This window comes from Leucopleurus acutus, assembly GCF_964270905.1.
Source record: "Leucopleurus acutus genome assembly, chromosome: 9".
NCBI lineage: Eukaryota > Metazoa > Chordata > Mammalia > Artiodactyla > Delphinidae > Leucopleurus > Leucopleurus acutus.
Genome location: NC_139144.1, coordinates 97,323,654 through 97,348,568, shown reverse-complemented (window position 1 = coordinate 97,348,568; position 24,915 = coordinate 97,323,654). Strand labels below are relative to the sequence as shown.

The 24,915-nt window shown below is 45.9% G+C and overlaps 1 protein-coding gene across 1 annotated transcript; it reads right to left on the bottom strand.

The window, feature by feature from the left end:
- Window positions 1-912: 912 nt before the first annotated feature.
- Window positions 913-5,472, bottom strand: GSTK1 (glutathione S-transferase kappa 1). Its single transcript, XM_082846617.1, has 8 exons — window positions 5,344-5,472; window positions 4,743-4,824; window positions 4,415-4,543; window positions 4,003-4,103; window positions 3,809-3,844; window positions 1,926-2,042; window positions 1,497-1,590; window positions 913-1,218 (listed from the first exon to the last, which is right to left on the bottom strand). The coding sequence occupies exons 1-8, from the start codon at window positions 5,413-5,415 to the stop codon at window positions 1,169-1,171; spliced, it is 681 nt and encodes a 226-aa protein (XP_082702743.1). The 5' UTR covers window positions 5,416-5,472; the 3' UTR covers window positions 913-1,168.
- Window positions 5,473-24,915: the final 19,443 nt, after the last annotated feature.

Here is a 24,915-nt window from a genome sequence, read left to right as displayed (position 1 = left end):
CCGTGCTCAACAAGAGAAGCACGCGCACCGCAAGGAAGAGCAGCCCCTGTATGCCGCAACTAGAGAAAGCCCACCTGCAGCAGCGAAGACCCAACGCAACCAATAAATAAATGAATGAATGAATGAATGAATAACTGTAAAAAAAAAAAAAAGAGTACTACTCTTAAAAAAAAGAAAAAGAAAAATAGGATGCTAGAGCCTTTAAAGGAAGAGTGGCCAGGCCTGGGAAATCTGCCTCTACAATAAGAGATTATACCACATTAGTCTGGGATGACAAAGAATTCCAGACCCTATCGAAACACAAGGCATTCTGATGATCGTACAGTGGGCACAGAAAGAGCAGGGACTTTGGATTAATAACTGGGGGAGTGGGAAAGCTATTGGTTTGTGTGGGAGGGAACAGGGGTCATAATAGGCCGGGAGAAAGGCCTGAGTTTTCCTTGGGATCTGCTTTGTGGGTGAGGGGAAGGAACCATAAGGGGACGAGCAACGTCTTCAGGCCATGGCAGCTCCGGCCAGTCTCCTGGCCTGGCCTTGTCCTGGTTAGAGTAGCTGGACCCCGTTTACACATCTGGATGCAAGCTCAGTCATGCTCTGGCTCCCTCCAGCCTTCATTCCCCAGCGGCTTCTGGCCCCAGCCCTGTCTCAGGCACCACGGCTGGTCAGAAGACAGTGCCCAACTGGTTAGGGGCAAAATCCATCCGGCTTAGTTTTCTGTCTCTGACAGACTCAGGAAGCTTCTGTAGAAGAGAAAGAGGGACTGTTTCCTGCTCCCTCCACATAAGCTGCCCCAAGGTGGGCAGGGGGCTGGGAGCACACAGTGAGCTGCTCTTCTCAAACACCTAGAATGGCCAGGTGTGATCGCAGGAACAAGAACACACAAACACCAGGGAAGACACAGACCCAGAAATATGATGCCTGATGGCATTAGGTTTATTTTGTGGGAAGCAGAGTTTGGGGCTCTCGAAAGGCACTCGTGAGGCACAGAAGTAACGGCAGCCGTGAGATAATGGTAGACGGTGTACTGCAGAGCCTCTCGCCGGCATCCCCCAGGGCCGGAGAGGAACCTCTGAGACAGGAAACCAGAGTCCCAGGGCCCCACGGTGGAGGAGGGGTAAGGAGATAGTCTGCTTTTTTATACCAGTAAATCTGCTGCTTCTGGGCTTCCTTAAAGTCTGGCAGTTGCAGCTGGAGGCACAGGGCCCATCCACTTCTCTCCTGGATGGAGAAAATCATGCCAGAGGCTGGCCGCACAGGCCCCTGGGGGTTCTCTAGGACGAGCTCCGCCTGGCTTCAAGGTACAGAGGCTTCCTTCTCTCCTGTGGGAGAAGGTGGCCCCCTCCCCATTCTACCTCAGGCACACCTGTGTCTGTATGAGGCTCCATTACTGGAAGGGCCTAGCACATTCTTTCTTTCGCTCTGAATCCATCCTTCTGGGCAACTGATATCACGCAGCGGTGGGGTCAAGGGCAGCTCAGCATGAACCTGTAACTTACCCAGAAGGTGTGCCAGCAGCTCCATCCGGTCAGAGCCAAACAGCATGTAGGTTTCATCATCCAGGTGGGCCACAGTGACAGGCAGCCCAAAGGCCTGGAGAAAGCAGTCGGCGTGCAGGAAGGAGGGTGATGGAGCAGGTGGTTATTGGGCTGCCGTTGAAGGCTGCACGTCAATACTGGTCTGAGGTCACAGACACAAAGCAGCCAGAGGCGTCCGATAAGAGGCTCCGGGTCTCTAGTGAGAGCGCTGTGTCTCCTCTCTCACCACCTAGCTCCCTCCCTTCCTTTCCTGGGGTCCAGGGAAAGGAAGGGAGAGGGTGAGGGTGGCCTGGGAGAACCAGGAGGGCTCACGGTTGGTGAGCAGCTTTTGGACAGGAGCATGGGGACCCTGTCTCAGCACTGAGGCTGGGGACACACAGAGTTGCTCACCCCGTATTTGCAGGCTGCATCAGTGGTCTCCTTGAGCTGGTTCTTCACCTGTGGTGTTGAGACCCTTTCCAGAAGTTCCTGGGCTCGTCCCGTGGACATGCCAGCCTTCTCTGCAGCCTGAAGGGATGGGGTAGGGAACACAACTGTGTCTGCATTAGTGGGGGAGGGGAATCTCAGGAAAAAACCGGTTTTTTAAATTTTGTGTCCCCACGTTATCCTGGCAATGCCTTTACCCACCCATGAGCGGAGGTCTATCCTTGCCAACGGGGGCTGTTTTTCCCTTCAAAATCATGAGATGGGTGGAAAGAGTGGGTGGCAGAGGCATAGTTGCAGAAATTTAATGCCAGAGGGCATCTTAGAGACCAGCTTCCCAACCACTTTGTCAACAGATAAGCCTGAAGTCCAGAAACGTACATATCTTGGTCAGTGTTGAAGAGCTTGTTAGTAGCAGAGCCAATGCTAGAATCTGAGTCCCCTGACAGTAAGTCTGGGGCTCGTGCCTTCCTACTTCTTAGAACTCCTGAATCAAGGGCTGGGCTCTAATTCCTATAGAATTTCCTGCGGACTCTGGACAAGGCACACGGCTACAGCTATGAGTGTCTGGCTTCAAGAGAACGTTGAAGGCTTCAGTTTGGGGTTTGCTGGGATCGGTGGCTCTTCACTTTAGCTGCACATATGAGAATCTCCTGGGGGAGCTTTTGCATGTCATCCCTGAGTACAAGTACGTCGGAATTTCTGGGCGGTGGTGCGCAGGTGATTTTAATATACAGCCAGGGTTGACAACCACTGGGACCTGACCTCCACGACCTGGACTGGGAAATGCAAAGTCATCCATGACGTTGTCTTTGACCACATGAGGGAATTGTGTTCTGACCAAGGGTTCAATAATAGGGCAGTGGTTAACTAAACAAATCCACTGAATGGAATGCTATGTGGAAACTAACAATTATACTCTCCGAGAGTTTTAAATGGCATGGAAAAGGACTGTTAAATATTAAGTGAAAAAGCAAGCCTGGGCATAGACTTTGCAAGAATAAAAACATGAAGGATACATTGGCATGCTTTGTATGTTTAACTTTTTTGTGACTTGTCGTTTTATCTATTACATTTGAATATGCCTCAACTGTCTTTTGTAAACTTAAGGGAAAAAAAAATATGGTGTTAAATTTTCCGATTCAATCCTGCAGAAACACTTACTTTTCATAGCCCTATCTATGGCTGGCACACATTTTAACGTTTTGAGCTATTTCCATTTTTCTCACTCAGGCTTCTGCGTAATTTTGGCTTGAGTCAGTTATCTCTTTTTGTCTTTTTTTTTTTTTTTTTGCAGTACGTGGGCCTCTCACTCCCGTGGCCTCTCCTGTTGTGGAGCACAGGCTCCGGACATGCAGGCCCAGCGGCCATGGCTCACGGGCCCAGCCGCTCCACGGCATGTGGGATCTTCCCGGACCGGGGCACGAACCTGTGTCCCCTGCATCGGCAGGCGGACTTTCAACCACTGCGCCACCAGGGAAGCCCTCTTTTTGTCTTTTTAAAGCCTGTTTTTAAAGTCTCCTGGATGTGATGGTGAGGTCTGTGTTGGAGTCTTTGGGGCCAAGACTTGCCAGTACTTCATATCTGCAGGTGCCAACATTCAACACCTCGCTCCCACTGGCTTCTTGCATCAAATACATGCTACCCATGTAGAATGGTGCACTTCCTCTTTCAACCATGGGATAGTCTTTCGCGAGTCCTCTTACTTCCAACCCTTTAGTAATTTCGCCTATCAAAGATCCTTTCTCCCCTAACTATGACCTCTTCTACCCAATAAGAAAACGATGTCCTCTTTGCCCCCGGATGTCAACTGTCCTCAGACTCCCCATGGGAGGAGTGGGGACACTCACGGCCAGGATGCTCTGGGGCTCCGTGATGTCTTCATCCTGGAAAAAAGAGGACACTCAGTACAAGGTGAGGGGCGTGATGGAGGACACTAGGTCAGTGAACGATGGGGAAGGCAGGACCTGGACTGAGCCTAGGACAGGGTCATCGAATCATCCAGGGTCTCCCTGCAAGTGGGTTCCCAGAGCCCCGCCCTCACCCGTGACCAGACGCGCATCCACAGTTCCCTGGACACTTTCTCCAGCAACTCCGGGTGCTCCAGTTTCACGATGGTGAGGAAGCGCATGGCTGTCAAACTTCCTGTGGGACAGAGGCACTCAGAGGTAGGGCTCCTCTAGCTTGTTTCCCCATGGAAGACCAGCTCTTTCCTGCTTCTGACACCGCCCAGTGCTCCAACGCCCTCAGGCTCCCACCCACGTTTCTGATAACCCGTTTGTCCTGCTCTCCCTCCCCTGACATCCTCAAACCTTCTGCTCCCTTAACTCTGATCCTGAGTTTTCCCAAGGCTTGTTTCACTTCATGGAATCACCCGAACCCCTCCTTTCTGGCCCTGCAATCTCCAAATCCACTCCTCTCTACTTGAGGCCCCATCTACATCCCACTCTCTTCACCTTTTTCAAAGATCACAAAGAAGAAATCCTTGGGTAAGTGGATGGGAACCTGGAGATACTGTCCCAGGCGCCTAACGTCATTTTTCAAGTATAGGGCTTTGCGGGGAAGCAAAGCTGGCGGCTGGTTTCCTGCAAGCAGAAAGTTGGGCTCACTGGTGAGGGACGACCTAAGGGTCCCAGGACTGGGGGACCCCTACCGGGGCTTCAGGTAGAGGGCATGTTACTAGCTGCTGCCGCCAATATGAAGATCCAGTGGAGGGCCACTCCCCTGGGCCTTTGCAATCAGTCTTCCCTCAAATCCCTGCCGAAAACGCTGCGGCCTTCATACCGCTGTCTTTCATGATCCCTGCAATTAAGGTCGGGCGCAGCTGCAGGCTGACGTTCCAGATGTTCTTATACCGGCACAGGACCTGCAGGGCGGGGGCGAAGAGAGTGAAAATGGCTGAGGGAGGGGAAGGGTGCTTCACGGCAGTCATCAGCCAGAAGCTATAGGCGCAGACAAGGGGTTATGAGGACGTCCTAAATTGTTTGGTTTCAAAGGGCAAAACCCTCTCCACTGCTAGAAATCGACCCCAGGACCTTTGCTCCTGTGGACAGTTTTTAATCTGTTCTTCACTCCACACACCCCCCCACCAAACGGAAATCGGAGGGCTACGAAGAGGGCTTATATCCTGATTCTCTGAAGTTGATCATCTTCTTAACCACTGGGGGAAGCCCCTGCCTTAGGCTATAAGGGTTAGACCTGGAGCCAGCGATCGTATCCGGTTTACCAACAAAGTGACCTTCAGCCTGGCTCTCTATTTGCTTGTCCTAAACCGCGTCGGGCAGCGCCAGGACTTTCACGAGATTGCGGTCCCTACGCCCTTCGCTCGCCCTTCCCTCTGCCCTCGTCCTCCAAGCCCCGGCCGAAGCGGCTCCCCCGGCGTCACCTCGAAGGCCAGCCAGGAGTAGGGGGACAGCACATCGTAGAAGAGTTCGAGAGTCCGCGGCAGCGGTCCCATGGTGCAGCTGGGCGCACGCGAAGCCACCACGGCCCCGGAAGCGCGCCGGCGGGTACTTCCTTCCTCCTGCGCGCGGCGACCCCGCCCCGGCGCCCGGCGGCCCCGCCCCGGCGCCCGGCCTCCCCGGAGGACCGCCCCGCCCCGCCCCGCCCCGCCCCGCCCCGGCCGCGCAGCCTCGCAGGGGAAATCCGCCCCCGGGACAGAGTCAGGTGGTTGGTCGGAGTGTGGGGGGCTACCCGAGGGCGGCCGTGGAGGGCGAGGGTGAGGGGCGTCCCCTGGGGAGCGCGCCGCTGTGGTGACCCGCTCACCTCGTGGTCACCGCCCTGCCCGGGGGTGGAGTGTGGGGCAAAGGGGCGTGGTTTGAGATGCACTTGCCTCTTGCTTAGCTGTGCACCTCTGGCAAGCCTGTTGACCTCTCTGAACCACAGTATCCTCGTCCCTCGTAAAAATAGGCATAAAAATACGGGATATATAATGATAACCCTACCTATAGACTTGTGAGGAGTGAAAGAGTTCCTATTCACGTTAGTTATTAGTGTTAGTTGGCAGTTACAAGAACTTTCTGGGACTGGGGCAGAGTAAGAAGTGCCCCAATGATACTTTTGTTTGTTTGTTTTGTTTTTAATTTCTCAAGAGTTTAGGACGATGTCTGGAATATATTTGGTAATCAATACATATTGTGAGTGAGTGAAGGAAAGGAGACCTTATTGCAACGATAATTGGAGGGATAATGGGAATGGTCTGCCCTACTTTTACCGGTAAGTATGTCATGTTGTCTTATACTGGGATTACATTTAATGCAAAGAAACAGAACTTTCTAAGTTCCATTTAATTTTATTAAAATTATTCTTAATATTACTAATTTTATGAATTTTAAAACATAATAAACATTCCACTTCTCATTTGTACGCATTGGAAAAACAATCCTAGGCCTTCAGAATACAAGGACACAGTGGAAACCTTTACATAGAGTAAAACAAAGAAAATGGAATGAGAAATGAGGTTATCTTCACTCACTTTTACATTAAACTAATTTCTTGATGATCACTGAAACTAAAAAAATTATACTTTGTTTTCCTCCAGTAATACTGATAGTAATTTAAAAGTATCCAAGAGCTAATTTAGCCCGGTAATAAGATTTTATTTTGAAAATACCTTTATATTTGGAAATAATTTTAGACTTACAGAAGAGTTGTAAAGGTAATACAAAGAGTTTCTGCATATCCTTCAACCAGCTTCCCCTAATGTGAACATTTTACATAACCATGGTATAACATCAAAACTGAGAAATTAACACTTAAAAATTAACTAGATTACAGGCTTCATACTGCACCCGTCTTTCCACTAATGACTTTTTCTGCTCCAGGAACCAGTTCAGGGTACCCCACAGCATTTAGATGTCATGTCTCTTTAGTCTCCTCTTTTTTTTTTTTTTTTCAAGTTTTTATTTATTTATTTATTTTTGGCTGCTTTGGGTCTTCGTTGCTGCACACGGGCTTTGTCTAGTTGCAGCAAGAGGGGTCTACTCTTCCTTGCGGTGTGTGGGCTTCTCATTGCGGTGGCTTCTCTTGTTGAGGACCATGGGCTCTTAGGGGCGTGGGCTTCAGTAGTTGTGGCTCATGGGCTTCAGTAGTTGTGGCTCACGGGCTTCAGTAGTTACGGCACGCAGGCTCAGTAGCTGTGGCGCATGGGCTTAGTTGCTCCTCGGCATGCGGGATCTTCCCGGACCAGTGATCAAACCCATGTCTCTGCGCTGGCAGGTGGATTCTTAACCACTGCGCCACCAGTCCTCTTATCTATGAAAGTGTTTTGGCTTTTTCTTGTGTTTCGTGATCTTGGCACTTTTGAAAAGTATTGGGCAAGTATTTTGTAGAGTGTCCCTCAATTTGGGTTTGGTGTTTTCTCATGCCAAGGCTGGGGTTATGGATTTGGGGGAAGTATACCACAGAGGTGAAGTGCTCTTCTGCACTTGAGTCAGGGGGTTTCCAACATAAACATGATTCATTGTCAGTGATGTTAACTTTGATCACTTGGTCACTGTTGATCAGTATTTCCCTCCTTTCCATGTTGTATTCTTTGGAAGGAAGTCACTAAGTGCAGCGCACTCTGGGGGGTGGGGTTAGGGGTTGGGTAGATTAAACCCACCTTCTGGAGGGAAGAACATCAAAGAATTTGTGGACATATGTTAAAACCATCGCAGTAATTAAGACATATTTTGGGGGGAGATACTTTGAGGCTTGCATAAGTCTTGTTCCTCCTTAAAGTTTCACCTACCAGCTTTATCATTTATCAGTAGAACTTGCCTGCAGCAATGATTACTGTGGTGTTCTAATCGAGATTTTCTATTTCCCTCATTTCTTCTACATTTATTAATTAGAATTCTTCCGAAAGGAGAATTGTCCCATTCACTCGTTCATTCATTTGATGATTTATTTATATCACTGTGGACTCGTGGATATTTATTTTAAGAGTCATAGAATGGTAAACATTGATCTGAGTCTCTATATCCTGCCTCATGCACCATTATTATTATGACTATTATGAATTAGATTGGGCCCTGTTGTGGGTAATATGGAGTGTGAACAACAACAAAAAATATGTACACTTCTGTGCAGAATGATCTGCACTTTGCTGAAAGGAGTGTCTTGGTACTGATTAGTTGGAACTAGAAATAGTGGTGTAAGTCAATGATTTAAGGTAGCCAAAGTAACTAATAGTACTTAGTAACAGAGGAACTAAACATGATGTACTTATCAAGCTTTGGAGGAGGGAGAGAAAGGGTAGCGTATGGAAACTAAATCCCAGCTTTCACACACAAGTCAGTGAAGTAGCCTGCATTCAAAACACCGCTACAGCTTTAATCATGTAATTTCCAGTTACATATTTGAAACCAGAAATGCTTTAAATAAGTTGCTTTTTAAAATCAGTAAAAGATGGATTATTAAATGGTAGGGGACAACTGGTAATTTTAAACAAAATGTAACCAGGCCCGTACCTCACACCTTACACAAGGAACATCTCTAGATGGATCAAATATTTAATGTTAGAGAAAGAAACCAATAAAGTACCTGAGGAACTTAAGAAAAAACCTTTAAAAAAAATTCTGGGAGTAGAAACAGCTTTGCTAACTAGTACCAAATGCAGAAGCCTTAGAAGAAAAGATTTATATATTCAATTACATAAAATTTTTAAAAAATCTGTTTGGCAAAATCCAGCAAGTCAAAAAATAACTGGGAAAAATATTTGGGTTCATTTCACAGTCAGAAAGGTAGTTATCCTAGTGTAGAAAGAGCTAAAACATCAATAAAGTAAAAGAACAGAAGCCCAGTGGAAAAGCAGGCAGATGATATGAACAGAACATTCACAGAAATGGACAAATAGGTTGCTGTAAAACACAAACCTGCTTGTATACACTTACGAAAACTGTGAGCTAAAATTACATTATGATATGTTTTCATCTATCAAGTTGGCAGAGATCAAAAAGGGTTATGACTCAGGTAGTTGGCAGGAATCCATGGAAAGTCATTGTCTTATGTAAGTGGTGGGAGTGTGAATCAGTACAACCTCTAAGCAGGGCAGTTTAGCAATAGCTCTCTGTTTTAAAAATGCACACACCCTTTGACCTAGCAATTCCCTTTTTAAGAATTTATACTATAAACATGTTTACCTACATGACGTGCTGTGAGGTTATTCCAGCGTTGTTTGTCATAACAAAAGATTGGAAAACTACCTAAAGCTTCACCCATGTGGGTCTAATTCAATACACCAATATTTATAATATTTTCAACTTTAAAAAGAATTTGGAAGCTCTTTATGTGTTAATATTGGATGATAGCCTGTATATTGAAAAGTGAAAGACAAGGTGTAAAACAGTGCAAATAATTTGCTATCTTTTTCTGCAGGGTTTAAATACTCTCTAGGTGTGTGGATATACACATACCCATATATGCTCATTGATACTGATGGAGAGCTAAAAAACTGATAAAACCAGTTGCATTTGAGGAGGGAAGCTAGGTGACTGGGGGCAGGGCAGGAAGGAGACTTTTTGTTGTATGTCGTGTTTACTACTTTTTGATTTTTGACCCATGTGAGTATATTATCTACCCACTAAAGGAAGACAGGAAAGAAGGACAAAGAGAGGAAGGAAGGAAGAAAAATTAAAAAAAGAAGGAAGAAAGATGCCTTTAGGAATTTGTACTGGCAGAAAGCAGGGGGAGGGGATTTCAGGGAGATTTACTTATATGATTTATTAGCTTTTGTATATTTTACTTTGATTTAAGGAAAATGTCAATTATGAAGGCCATGTGGCAACACATGTAACACAGTTTTAAGATATAATATTTTCCAAGATACAACTGAGTATTTACATCACTGGTTCTCAGCACCTGACATTTTCCTAAGGAGATGCCAAGGGTGGTGTGGAATTCTGTGTGCTAGCTTCCACACATACGAAACCATCCCAAAATGCAAGAGACTCAAGTTGACATTATTATGGTTCTAATCTTGGAATATGCAGTGCTATATTAAAAGAGGTAAACCTTGGCAAACCAGGTTTTTTTTTTCTTGTGGTACGCGGGCCTCTAACTGTTGTGGCCTCTCCCGCCGCGGAGCACAGGCTCCAGACGCGCAGGTTCAGAGGCCATGGCTCACGCGCCCAGCCGCTCCGCGGCATGTGGGATCTTCCCGGACCGGGGCACGAACCCGTGTCCCCTGCATCGGCAGTCGGACTCTCAACCACTGCGCCACCAGGGAAGCCCCAAACCAGGTATTTTAAATACGATTAATAACAAATTTAGTTGGAACATCTTGTAGCTCATCAGGACATACCAGTGTGACAACATCGCAGCTGAGAACAGCTAATATATGCTGTCATTATACCCTTGTAAAATACGCACATATTGGACATAGGGACAAAAACCAAAAAACAATGGAAAAAATGAAAATAGCTGTATTAGGGATTATACATAATTTTCTTAATTTCTAAGACTCCCTTTCAGGCTTTGATAATTTCTTTTTCTTCCCCCTTCTAAAACAACTTTATTGAGGTACAACTGACATACGATAAACAGCACATATTTCACGTGTACACTCTGCTAAGTTTCGACATATGCATACACCTGTGAAAGCATCACCACAATCAAGATGTGAACATACCCATCATCCCCCACGTTTCCTGTGTCCCTTGGCAATAACCACACCCCAAACAACCAGTGACCTGCTTTCTGTCACTAGAGGTTAGTTTGCATGAATCTTTCTGTCACTGTTAGATTAGACTTTTATACATTAAAAATACTTATATTCCAAAATAAATTTTAGAACCCAGAGCCATTGTTTCCAGTTGTCACGATTGGGAGGTTGATTCCTGGAGATTAGAGAGAAGGAGCTCTATTAGGGATTGATTTTATGATTGACACCTGTGGAAAGGAAGGGACAAGAAGGGGAGGAGAGAGATGCTGGGCTGTGATGCTGTCTTAACAAAGGCCTCAGCCAACCCCCAAGGAATTCTGAAGCTGAGTTGGCCCTTCAGAGTTACCCCGAGTTGGGTGACTTGCTGGCCTGTTACCTGCCGCCCCCCTCCCGCAATAAACCTGGCATAGGATGTAAGCTGCCCTGGGAAGAGGGCTTGACCTTGGCTGAGGTGACTTCCCACCTACAGGCTGTCAGCTGGCAACACCCCACGAGATGGGGGTCACGTCTGAAAGGTGATCTGTGCAGAGCATCACAGCACTCCTGATATAATAATTCTGACATTTTGCCCATCCTGGGGACTTCTTTAAAAATATTATTATTAGAGCAACAAATGTCAAATCGTGGAAAGGGAAGGGGTGTTGAAATATTTTTAGAGATTTTTCTTAGAATTTGAGAGGACAGTCCTTAAATTCAAGTGTAAAAAACGATTCATTGGTTCATCGATTCACACTTTCATTCCAGTCGAGCAGGATTTCTCAACCTCAGCACTACTGACATTTTGGACTGGGTAATTCTTGCTGTGGGAGCTGTCCTGTGCACTGTAGGATGTTTAGCTGCATCCCTGGCCTCTACCCACTAGGTGGCAGTAGCATGCTCCAACCCCAGTTGTGACAATATATGCAAAGTGAAAGAAAACAGATGCAAAGGACTCCATATCATATGATTTCATTTATATGAAGTTTTCAGAGAAGACAGAAAGCAGATCATTGGTTTCTCCTGAGGCTGGGAGTAGGAGTGGGTATTGACTGAAAATTGGCACAGCGGAACTTTCTCTTTTTAAAAAATTTATTTATTTAATTTATTTATTTTTGGCTGCGTTGGGTCTTTGTTGCTGGCGCGGGCTTTCTCTAGTTGCGGCGAGCGGGGACTACTCTTTGTTGCGGTGCGCGGGCTTCTCATTGCGGTGGCTTCTCTTGTGGAGCACGGGCTCTTGGCGCGTGGACTTCAGTAGTTGTGGCGCACGGGCTTAGTTGCTCCGCAGCATGTGGGATCTTCCCGTGTCTCCTGCATTGGCAGGTGGATTCTTAACCACTGCGCCACCAGGGAAGTCCACAGCGGAACTCTCTGTGGTCATATAATTACTAGATGTCTTCTCAGGGTTTGAATCACCCCACTGCATGGATGGACCACATTCTGTTTATCCATTCACCAGTTGATGGGCATTTGGATTATTCGCAGCTGTTTACCATTATGAACAACACTGCCAGGATTATTTGCATACAAGTTTTCGTGTGAAAAAGTTTTTATTTCTCTTGGATAGATACCTGGCAGTGAAATTATTGGGTCTAACAATCAGTTTATGTTTAACTCTTTGAGAAACTGACAAACTGTCCGCCCAAATGGCTGTTCAGGTAGGTACTATTATCACCCTGGTCCCTGTTTTATTGATGGGGAAACTGAGGCATGGAGAGATTCAGAAACTTGCATAAAGTCGTAAAGCCGATAAGTGGTGGAGGTGGGAATTGAACCTGTGGAATTTGGAGCTGGTCTCTGTGAACGTGACCCTAAACTTTGGTGGCCACTTCCTGGGTTGGAAACTGTTCTCAGTTTCAAAGAATGCACCTTGTGTTCCTTCCCTGACCAGATTTTGGTTTCAAAACTGCTAGAGAACATGTTATTCAGCTCTGTCCATGGGAATTGTGCCTGAAAGAATGTCTGTGATGTCCTTTTCCTTCTTTCCTTCCAAGGTCATTCCCTAAGCAAATTTCAGGCCACTCAAGTATTTCTGTCTTCGTGTTCCTTCCATGAGAAAAATGAACAAACCTAGCGAGTGTTTTGCAAATGGGATTTGTAAACTCTCCAGTGATTGAGTCCCTTTCTTGGACCAAGAAACACATCCTTAGGACAAAATAACATTCTAGCTACTGACTCAATGTGTGTGTCTGGTGGATTTTTTTTTTTTTTTAATGCGGCAGCTGGTAGCCAACAGTACACGTGCCAATGATGGTGTGTGGGCCGCCTTGCAGCCACTCACGGGCCAGTTGCTCAAAAGACCCTTTGCAGCTGACTGGTTATGCCTCCTGATTTCAAAGGCCAGCACAGTCATCACTCCGTTCTGCTTCCAAGATTTGATATGACCACCACTGTCTGTTCCCTTCCTTTGCTGAAGACTGCAAAAGAATGCCACAGCCCTGCCCCCCTCCATGCTCTAAACAAACCAGGGAGGAGATGCATATTTAGGCCTTTAGGTTACTGTACACATGCTTGACAATATGCACTTTTAGGGATTGTTCTTAAAGAGATGTGAACTGCCTTGAGAGAGTGTTGATCACAGTTAAGGTTGTGGTGAGGTTCCACTGGGGTCTTTGAGCTCTAATAATATATTCTTAGGGATGGGTGTTTTCTAGGTGTCTTTACTCTGGGAATTTTACTTGCCAAAAATCATACAGGCTGGTAGGAGGCACAACTGTGATCCTAACTCAGGTGCCAAATCTTAAGCCCTAAACCATACTGCCCATCAAGACTCCTATCCTCCAGAATCCCTTTGTGAACCTGCAGGTTATGCTAAATGTCTCTCTTCTGGGTTCTTGGACTGCCCTGTGCATTCTGTTACCATGTCTTTGCCATAGTATATTGAAATTTTCAGTTTCTCCCATTGTATTGCAAGCTTCTGCAGGGAGGAAGACATGTGTGTTGGTGTGTGCGTGTGGATGTGTGTGTGTGTGTTTTAACTTCAGGTACCAAGTTAAGTTAATCGTTCCCTTCAATTCATAGCTCACTATGATCATACATACAAGTCCCCACACTTTTTTTTTTTTTTTAACTTATTTTTGGCTGTGTTGGGCTTTGTTGCTGCGCGCGGGCTTTCTTTAGTTGCGGCAGGCAGGGTCTACTCTTCGTTGCGGTGCGCGGGATTCTCATTGCAGTGGCTTCTCTTGTTGCGGAGCACGGGCTCTAAGCGCGCGGGCTTCAGTAGTTGTGGCATGCGGGCTCAGTAGTTGTGGCTCGTGGGCTTAGTTGCTCCGCAGCATGTGGGATCTTCCCGGACCAGGGCTCAAACCCGTGTCCCCTGCATTGGCAGGCGGATTCTTAACCACTGCGCCACCAGGGAAGTCCACACACTTGTTTAAATTTAATTTTCTCTTCCACTCTTGCTCCGCCACTCATATTATTATGGCTAATAACAACATCACCACTCAGTACTTGCTGACAGGCATGAAGTGTTTTTATTAACTCTGCTCATGAACCCCACTGAGTAGTTAGTTACTATTATTATCTCTCATTCTTCAGATGAAGCTGATTAAACACAGAGGTTGAGAGACTTGCCCAAGGTGACCGAGCAAGTAAGCAGCAGAGGCAGGATTTGGAGCCAAGTGGTCTGGCTCCAGAAGCCCTGTTCTGTGCTTTTCCCAGACGCGCTGCTGTGGGTGATGACATCCCACAGCTGTTCTACTGCTGTTCTGTGTGGGAGGTGTTTTCCACATGCGTAGGTGGTGTTGGGCTACAGATCTTTTTTTTGTTTGTTTGGCATACAGTTTATTTTGACCATGAAGATATGGAACAGTTCCATCACCCCCCGAAATACCTCCTGCTGCCCACCTGTGGGCTACAGATCTTGTTCGCGTCTTCCACTTGTCTCTACACCCTCTCCACGGTGCTGTTTGTCCCTCTAGCTCACTGAGTGTGACTGCTCCAATGCCATCCTGCACCGGGCACCCACTGTACCTTGCTGACCCGTCTCCTCTCTAGGGGTGCCTTCAGCTCCGACCTCCACAAATCATGCTGTGAGGGCCATCCTTATCTCTGTCCCCCATGAACTTGTGCTGCAGTTTCTTTTTTGGAATGTACCCGGGAGTGAGTTTCTGAGTCAAAGCATGTGTGAATCTTTTATTTCACCAAGTCCTGACGGATTGCTCTCCAGAATGACGGTGCAATGTCACACCCCTTCCAGCAGCACCAAGCTTTCTTTTCTTCACATCCTTGCCAACATTTGGTAATTTTTGGCCATTCTGATGAACGCAAAGTAGTATATTATTGTTGTTTTAACTTGGATATTTCTGGTTACAGGTGAGGATGAGGACCTCTCCTGTTGTGCGTTTGAGTTTCCTCTGCCTCTGTGTGTGTGTGTGTTCCCCAGTTTTCCTTGTATAGTCTAGCTAGTGGTCTCCTGTGTTGTGAATGTTTTCTCCCTGACTGTCATCTGTGCCTTTCATTGGATGGAACTCCAGCCAATTTTTGAGCTTTTGGGATTTTGCCATTCCTCACCCTTTAGTCACAAAATTATTCTATATTTTCTTCTATTAATTTTACCTTTCACATTTAGGTCTTTTATCCATTTGGATTTACCTTTGTATAAAGTAAGAGGAAGGGATCCAACTTTATTTTCTTCCAAACAGTGAGTCTCATTCATGGTACCACTTAATGAATGATCTGTCCTCTGCCCACGTGTATGTGGTTCACATGTTATCATATCTGACGTTCCCGTGGATGAACGAGTCCATTTTTATGCTCATTTTCCTGTGTATTAGTCTCACTATAACTCAGTAATATGCCTTCATACATGGTTGAGGTTACTATGCCTTACTATCTAGTAGATGCCTCTATTCTTCTATATAAGTTTTAGAAATAAGTTGTTGAGTTCATTTAAAAATTAATATTTTATTTCTGGGAAAATCTTGTAGATTTGTTGATAAGTAAGTTCCTTGCTTCTGTATGATTCTTATTTACCTTTATATCCTTACTGCTTGGCCTAGTACCTCACATATACAGTAGCTAAGTAAATATTTATAGAACTGAACTATTGTTCAATTGATTTAGGTCTCCTTTCTGGGCAGGGAAGCGAGTGATGTGGTAATGGACGTCATATTTGAAGCCATCTTGTTTTCTTTTGAGCAAGGGGAGCGAGATGAGGAGAGCAAATGGCAGGGAGTTGACCCCTCTGTAACAGGGACAACTGCGACTTTGGTTTGATTTCTTATAAGATTGAAAATATTAATAGCTTCTGCCTTGAGTTGTTTTTTTAATATAAATTTATTTATTTAAATAATTAATTTATTATTATTTTTGGCTGCGTTGGGTCTTTGTTGCTGCGCACGGGCTTTCTCTAGTTGCGGAGAGTGGGGGCTACTCTTCGTTTCAGTGCGCAGGCTTCTCATTGCAGTGGTTTCTCTTGTTGCGGAGCACGGGCTCTAGGCACTCGGGCTTCAGTAGTTGTGGCTCGCGGGCTCTAGAGCGCAGGCTCAGTAGTTGTGGCGCACGGGATTAGTTGCTCCGCGGCATGTGGGATTTTCCCGGACCAGGGCTCGAACCCGTGTCCCCTGCATTGGCAGGCGAATTCTTAACCACTGCACCACCGGGGAAGTCTTGCCTAGAGTTTTAGAGGTGGCTACACTCAAGGGTCAATAGCTGGGTTCCTAATGGATTTTCAGAGGAAAATATGAAGCTTAAACTGGGAGATGAAAGGGGAACATTTTTGTCAGTTCATTCCTATGATTGAATTAATGACTTGTTTCGTATCGAATTGCGAATACCTCTGCGGAAAGGGTTTTTGCTACAGAAATGAGGAGGGTGCCATCTAGTGGCAATAAATTTATACAACACCATTTGATTTTCAGTCCCAAGTAATAACAGGAAATGCGTTACTGTACAGTGGCTGCAGTATGTTAGGCACTATTCTAAGAATTTTGCACGTTACGACAGTAACCCCATGAGACAGACATGTTATTATCCTTATTTTAAAGATGAAGTAACTGAGGCTCAGAGGAGTTAGGCACCTTGCCCAACGTCACAGAGGTACTACTGTGTTAATATCTGGACTGTGTAGCTCTGGAATCAGTAGGTACAATCTTTCTGCTATTTTTCCCGAGAGGAAGAGGGAGTGCAGGGCTGTAATTGGCTCCTACCGCCAAGAGGGCGTAGATGGTGTGCATCTCTTCCCCGCAATCCATCCACTGACATCTCCTTGGTAGTTCAAAGTCCATCATGGTGGGAGAATTTACCCAATGGAAATCAGAAAATTCTACACATTAGGGATTTCTTTCTTTTTCTTTTCCTTCCTTCCCTCCTCCCTCCCTCCTTCCCTCCCCTCCTTCTTTCCTTCTTCTCTCTCCCTTCCTTCCTTCCTTCCTTTTTCTTTCTTTCTTTCCTTCTTTCTCTCTCTCTCTTTCTTTCTCTTTTTCTTTCTTCCTTTCTTTCCTTTCTTTCTTTCCTTCTTTCTCTCTTTTTCTTTCTTCCTTCCTTCCTTCCTTTCTTTCTTTCTTTCTTTATTTCTTTCTCTCTCTCTCTCTCTTTCTCTCTTTCTTTCTTCTTTCTTTCTTTCTGCCTTTTCTTTCCTTCTTTCTTCTCCCGAGAACCAATTTGCCTATACACCCTAGGTGAAAATGTCTGAGAAGGCACACATTGCAGCACTAAGCTTTCTTTGAGAAAGCTGGAAAAGAGATTTGGAAAGTAATTAAAACCTAGTTTGGCGGGGGCAGGGGGGGATAAAGAGATGTTAAGACTTTTCTTCTTGATTTTTTTTTTTTTTTTTTTTTTTTGTGGTACGCGGGCCTCTCACTGTTGTGGCCTCTCCCGTTGCGGAGCACAGGCTCCGGACGTGCAGGCTCAGCGGCCATGGCTCACGGGCCCAGCCGCTCCGCGGCATGTGGGATCTTCCCGGACTGGGGCACGAACCCGTGTCCCCTGCATCGGCAGGGGGACTCTCAACCACTGCGCCACCAGGGAAGCCCCTCTTCTTGATTTTTTATATGAGAACAGAAACGGGTAGTTTATGACTAATGTAGAACTCCTTCAAATGAAGACAGACATATTGAAGAGTAATGTGAAATTGTTCAACTGCTTTATGAGAAGGGAAAACAGAATAGTTGCAGGGTCTCTGTTGCATCACAAATGGCCAAAGAGACAGAGGAGTCAGGAAGAACAAGCAGAACCATGTTTAGAGGAACTTAAGCTAAATACAGCGGGGCCTACTTAACCATTGTTGAAACAGGCAAAGTAGAATTGGAAGAGCTAAAATTCAGAGAACACACGTGTGGCGATCTGAAGGCAAACAGATCACAGACTGAGGATGTTCACGGCGTTTAGGGGAAGTGACACAACGTTGCTACAGTTTTCGACTTTAGAACCCACAGAATCCTTTGGGCTAAAGCTACTAGAAATATTTGAATCATAGAATAACCCTACTCAAAACTTTCAATAGATGGGGCTTCCCTGGTGGCGCAGTGGTTGAGGGTCCGCCTGCCGATGCAGGGGACACAGGTTTGTGCCCCGGTCCGGGAAAATCCCACATGCCGCGGAGCGGCTGGGCCCGTGAGCCATGGCCGCTGAGTCTGCGCGTCCGGAGCCTGTGCTCCGCAACAGGAGAGGCCACAGCAGTGAGAGGCCCGCGTACCACACACACACAAAAACAAAACTTTCAATAGATGGTACTGACAAAATGTTGACAGTACTTGAGGCTTAATACATAGAGGATCCTCGTATATTTCTTCTCTTTTCTGTATGTTCAAAATTTTCCATAATTAAAATTTAAAAAGATAACCAAGCCCTTGTAAGCGATTATATTCCGTAGAGTGAATGAAATAAAGCATCAAGATCTGTCAGAAAAAGTAGGCCTGAGATGCAGTTTGCAGGGCTTTGCGTGCCAATCTGAAGACCTGTGGGTAACGGGAACCCATTGGAGGATTTTAAGAAGGTGGCATGTATGTGCATGTGCAAAGTTCAAGTGTGTTCATATCTGCTTGTAAAGGAAGGGCACTGGAGAGAATAGCATGACTGCAGTTGGAAGGTAACACTTGAAATCTGAATATCGCCTCAGTCATTTGGGTGATGCTATAGGGTGACCAACTGTTCTGGTTTGCCCGGATCCGAACGTTGTTCTGAGATGCGGAAATTTCAGTTTTGAAATCTGGATGGCTGTTCGCTTTAGCGTTGGCAGCAGATGAAGTGTACAAATTGTGAGTGACTTCTATGTTTGAAAGGTGTTGATGGATAAGGAAACAGGAGAAAAACCAGGCAGCTGAACAGATTCTGAAGCCAAGAATAGAGCGTTTTAAAAGAGGGGTTGGGGGCTTCCCTGGTGGCGCAGTGGTTGAGAGTCCGCCTGCCGATGCGGGGGACGCGGGTTTGTGCCCCGGTCCGGGAAGATCCCACGTGCCGCGGAGCGGCTGGGCCCGTGAGCCATGGCCGCTGAGCCTGCGCGTCTGGAGCCTGTGCTCCGCAACGGGAGAGGCCACAGCAGTGAGAGGCCCGCGTACTGCAAAAAAACAAAACAAAACAAAACAAAACATTCCCAGGGACCCTGTAGGGACTGGTTTGCCAGTCTTTACTCCTTGCTATCGATTGAATAGCTTCAGGGTGGTATCTCTCAAAGCTTTAGATAAAAACTCACTTGGAGACTCTGTGTGTGTCCTTAACAGAATCGTGGTGGTGGCAGAGAGGGGACCAGGGCATTAGATGTCTGTTCGTTTTTCACAAAGAATTAAAGGGTTCCCTGCACTGTTGGTGGGAATGTAAATTGATACAGCCAATATGGAGAACAGTATGGAAGTTCCTTAAAAAACTAAAAATAGAACTATCATACAACGCAGCAATCCCACTACTGGGCACATACCCTGAGAAAACCATAAATCAAAAAGAGTCATCTGGGGCTTCCCTGGTGGCGCAGTGGTTGAGAATCTGCCTGCTAATGCAGGGACACGGGTTCGAGCCCTGGTCTGGGAGGATCCCACATGCCGCGGAGCAACTAGGCCCATGAGCCACAACTACTGAGCCTGTGCGTCTGGAGCCTGTGCTCCGCAACAAGAGAGGCCGCGATAGTGAGAGGCCTGTGCACTGCAATGAAGAGTGGCCCCCGCTTGCCACAACTAGAGAAAGCCCTCGCACAGAAATGAAGACCCAACACAGCCAAAAATAAATAACTTTAAAAATAAATAAATAAATAAATACTCCTGTTCTCTGTTTAAAAACAAACCAAAAAAACCCAGTCATCTACCACAATGTTCATGGAAGCTCTATTTACAATAGCCAGGACATGGAAGCAACCTAAGTGTCCATCGACAGATGAATGGATGAAGAAGATGTGGCACATATATACAATGGAATATTACTCAGCCATAAAAAGAAACGAAATTGGGTTATTTGTAGTGAGGTGGATGGACCTAGAGTCTGTCATACAGAGTGAAGTAAGTCAGAGAAAAACAAATACTGGATGCTAACACACATATATGGAATCTAAAAAAAAAAAACCATACTGATGAATCTAGTGGCAGGGCAGGAATAAAGACACAGACGTAGAGAATGGACTTGAGGACACGGGGGTGAGGGGGGAAGGCGAAGCTGGGACAAAGTGCGAGTGTAGCACTGACATATATACACTACCAAATGTAAAATAGATAGCTAGTGGGAAGCTGCCGCATAGCACAGGGAGATCAGCTCAGTGCTTTGTGTCCACCTGGAGGGGTGGGATAGGGAGGGTGGGAGGGAGACGCAAGAGGGAGGGGATATGGGGATATACGTATACATATAGCTGATTCACTTTGTTGTACAGAAGAAACTGACACAACATTGTAAAGCAATTATACTCCAGTAAAGATATAAAAAAAAATTAAAGGGTTGTGCTTTAGGGATTGCAAAGATGCGGACAAAACCTGGAGAAATTATAAGTGGCAAAAATATTTGGAAAGTTGCAATGTTCAAAACATTGCAAAAACTGTCATGATAAGTGTCTCTGGTTTACGGTGAAGATAAGTGGGGTTTGATGGTAGGTTTTGGTGCCCCCTTGGGTTGGAGAAAGTGCCAAGTGCAGGGTTGGTAAACTGTGGTTTGGGGGTCAAATCTGACCCACGCCTGTTTTTGTAGAGCTTATGAGCTGAGAATGCTTTCTGCATGTTTAAATGGTTGAAAAAAGTCAAGAGAATATTTCATGATGTGAAAATTATATGAAATTCACATTTCAGTGCCAGTGAATAAAATGTTGTTGGAGGACAGCCAGACCCATTCACTTACATGTTGCCTCTGGTGGCTTTTGTGCTACCGTAGAAGAGTTGAGTACTTGTGACAGGGACTGCATGTGGCCCACAGAGCTTAAAATAGTTACTATATGGCCCACAACCGAAAGTTTGCTGACCCCTGACCTAGTGCCCTGCTTTGTTCAAAATAGGGACTTGAATAATTGCCGGGGGGCTATAAAGCCTGGAGTCTTTCTGATGTTGTCCGGAGTGGGTGCAGGAGCGGAATACTTCAGGGCACCCCCTCTCCCTCCCTTCCTCCCCGCTGGAGTGACTGAGCTGCTGCAGATTGAACTGTGTTTTGCCGTAGGCCCTGGTATGGGCCTAGCCCTTTCTGTGCATCCGGCCCAACCTGGGCGCTGGCTTTTCACATCTGACCTGCTCTGAATGTCCTCATTCTAGACACCTACCTCTCAACCTCACATCCCTTACCTTTAGACTATAAATGGCTAATGTTTACTGAGAGCTTACTCTGGACCAGACAGTGTTTTATCTCACTCATTTCTTAGGGTGAGATAGATAATCCTAGGAGGTAGGTGTTATTATTGTTATTCCCATTTTACAGATACAGAAACTGAGGTTCAGAGACATGCACTAACATGCCTGTGTCACACACCAGTAAGTAGCAGAGCCAGGACCCCAAGCTTAAGTCATCTGGACTCTGGGGACTGCAGAGCAGCAGGGAGAGGGGTGTGGGTGGGGAGTGGGGCGCAGCTGCCGCTCACATGAGATTTTTCCATTCATGTTCCACCTTGGAATTCTTTTCTCAGGTCCCCTCTCACTGCTGCTGCCACACCGAACCAAACCCAGCCCAGGGGATTATTGATTCTTTTTCTCCTTGAACTGTCTTCAAAACCACTTTTCTCTTATTTTCTCCTGATGCAACTGAGAGAGGGCAGAACATTCTCTAAACACTTTACTGAAAACAATGAGGAAGACCAAACAAGAGATAAACCAGAAACTTAAAAAAAAAAGTCCATTTCCCCCTCAGTGAGGCTGGTTGACGGGCTAGCTTTGCAGACACAGAGCACCTCTGCCATACTGCACCCCAAACTGTGAAGGGTCCCACCAGAAAGTTCCTCTGGAAAGCTCTGGGAAGATGTTCTGTTTGGTTGCTTGCTTGCAGGGATAATCCCCAGAGGCTTCTCCCAACGAGACCGGCCAAGTTTGTCTTCCGTGCTCAGCACCTTCACACCTTCCCTTTCCCAGTACCTGCTGCTCTGTTCTCCACCCCTCACTGCTGGCTGCTGTCTTCTGCCTGGGCCTGCCCTGTGTGGGCCACCTGAGCTGTGTCCCAGGCTCCAGAATGCTTCCGTCTTCCTTCCACTGATAGAAACGTCTAACTGCCTGTAACCTGTGACCTCCCCGCAGAGGACCCCAGAGATGGGCGTTTCCCCCCATCTTTCACCTCTCCTGTAGAAGGCACTGCCTTCCGGTCTAGAGGAGGGGTCCAGAGAGCTCCCCCAGCCTTCACACGTTGGGGACTGGCCCCCCAGCTTGTTTATCCCTTCCTCTTCCCACAAACCCATGTTACTGAGTGTGGAAGAAATTTCCATTCCTCCACCTTCCTCTAAGGAGTCCGCTTCTCTCCAGATGGATGAGGGAAACAGGAGCTGGGTGGAAGGCTCCCTCCCCCTCAGCGTCTTTTCCTTTCCTGCCCCGATGGCTTCAGATTTCTGCCCTTGGTTTCTGTCCTCTCTCAACTCAAGACTTGTAACTGGTTGATTGAACTTATGGTGTCTTGTCTCTTAGTCAATAGATGCTTAGGAGCCCAAAAATAAAATAATGTAGATGTTGGCCTATAAGATAAAACTTGATCACTGGTGGACTAACGCTGTCCAACATTAGGCAGTACAAGACAAAACACAACTGCGGGCCAGATTTTGCTTTAGGTTTCCAAATGGTAAGAGACAAAGTGAGAAGAAAGGAAAGGGAGACCAAAGTAAAAAGAGAGAATAATGAAAGAGAATTCCAGCGGGATTCTCTCCCAGTAAAGCAGGAACCACAGTGGAATTTAGCAGACAGTGAGGCACTAGAAGGGGAAGATGGTGCTGGACTGTGGGAAGGTCTGGTGCCTCTCAAATCCCTGCCCTTGGCTTGACCCCAGCTGCTAGCTCAGTTCTCCTTTGCAAGGACTCAGCCAGGTCTGAGACACCTGGCCCGGCACTGGGCCTTCCAGACTGGACTTCCACGGCAGCCAATATCCCCTTAGCTGCTGCACGCGGTGGATGATGTCTGGGATGAATTTGCGGGTAAAGAAATCCTTCACACTTAACTTTCAACATCTCTCAGGGGACAAGGGTGTTGTGTAGAGTTTGCAAAGTGGATCCCTTAGGAATTCTGTTTTCTGTCCAACCAATTCAAAGACAGGGTATTGTGGCCCATTCTGGAAGTTTAGGTGTGTTTTACAGAAAGAAAGGAAAAAAAAAAGGGGGGGGGGAGGGAAGGAGGAGTGGAGAGAACTTAATCTGGTTAAACTAGGGCAACATACAGTATTGATAAGGATGTTATCATCCTTAAAGCCCTTGTTAGCTCTCTGCTGCCTTCGGCTTTTGCAAACAATGAGATAATATTTCTTTATAATAAGCACGGAGAGAGATTATACAGTTTATTTTCTTGGCAGGGTTCATATTAATGACATGATGACTTTAAATCAATTTTCTCTTTTTCAGTGGGTACGGATGTATGTAGTATTTGGAAAAAATGTATATTTCCCTATTCTTTAGGAATTGAAATGAAACCTCAAAATCAGATTTGTTTTGCTATAACAGTTATGCCAACCTTAAATAGTCCTAAATAGGTATCACTTAGGAAACCTATCAAAACAGTGTGTTTTCATAAACATTTTTCTTTACAGCTGAGTAAGTCCCAAGTTGTCTGAACTATAAAGGGACGAATGTGAGAGAGGGAGAGTGAGAGAGAGAGAGAGAGAGAGTGTGTGTGTGTGTGTGTGTGTGTGTGTGATTTTTTTGCCATTTAAGAGGTGAGGGACTCTCTGAAATATGTGCTTGAGGACCCAGGAACTCAGAATTTAGTCTTTGCTGGTGACCTTACAACCAGTTACAAGCCCCTTAAGCTTGATATGATCAGTAGGCTTCTTTTCAGTTACCTCCGTAATTCTGATTTTAAAAATACCAAATACAAGAAAACCCAATCTCCTAACTTGTAGTTCCAAGATGTCTGGGAGGTGGGGTGTCTCACTTTGTGACCAGCCTTCTGAGGCCTTGCTGACGTTCTCATTCTGGAGAGTGACAATGAACAGTAAGGAGTGTTTCCTTGTCAAGCAACCCCTCCCAGGTACCCTGCCCCACCCCCCTGGTTACCCAGAGGTGACCCAGAACTGGAAAAGCCCGAGGCACGGGTGTCACGTACATTGTCACAAACCCAGGAGTGAAGCAAAAGAGACTATTCGCTGGTCTGGTCTCTTTCTCTCTATTTTCTGCTTCTCGCACATGTCACTCTTGTTACTTTGTTCTCCCTTCCCTTTCTTCTCACTTGGTCTCTTATCATTTGGAAACCTAAAGCAAAATCTGGCCAGCCGTTGTGTTTTGTCTTGTACTGCCTAACGTTGGACAGCATTAGTCCACCAGTGATCAAGTTTTATCTCATAGGCCAACATCTAAATTTAGGAGACTGCATATATGTACACACAAAAGTCTGTCTTCTCTTGAAAAATTAGAAGATTTGGCAGTATTGGGTCTGCATGGTGAATTGTTTGAAGTAGAATGATGGCTGCCCATTTAAAACAGGTATGCATGCACTTTTCAGTGTTATAGTATCCACCAGTTCCTCTTGACCCTGAGGCCTTGTGCCCGTGCGCTTGCCCTATTATAATTGTTATCATATAAATGGAAGGCTAATAAAATGGATTTCCCTAATCGCAAATTAATTTTATTTCAAATTAAGTGAGAGATTTATTTTTATTATAAAATTGTATTATTAAATCATATTTGTTTAAAAATAGCACCAGACAAAGCAGTATACTGCCAAGTTAAGAAAGCATTGTTTAGAGAAATTCATGCAAAATTCATGCAAAATTCAATACAAAGACTGGTACAAGAATGACTTTATTCATAATCGCCAGAGA

Excerpts from the sequence above, each read along its gene's own strand:
- GSTK1 (XM_082846617.1), bottom strand. The coding sequence starts at position 5,415 with ATGGGACCGCTGCCGCGGACTCTCGAACTCTTCTACGATGTGCTGTCC. Across the intron at positions 3,845-4,002 it reads GGATGCGCGTCTGGTCACGG|GATGAAGACATCACGGAGCC; the intron begins GTGAGGGCGGGG and ends TCTTTTTTCCAG. Across the intron at positions 1,591-1,925 it reads ATGCAGCCTGCAAATACGGG|GCCTTTGGGCTGCCTGTCAC; the intron begins GTGAGCAACTCT and ends TGCTTTCTCCAG.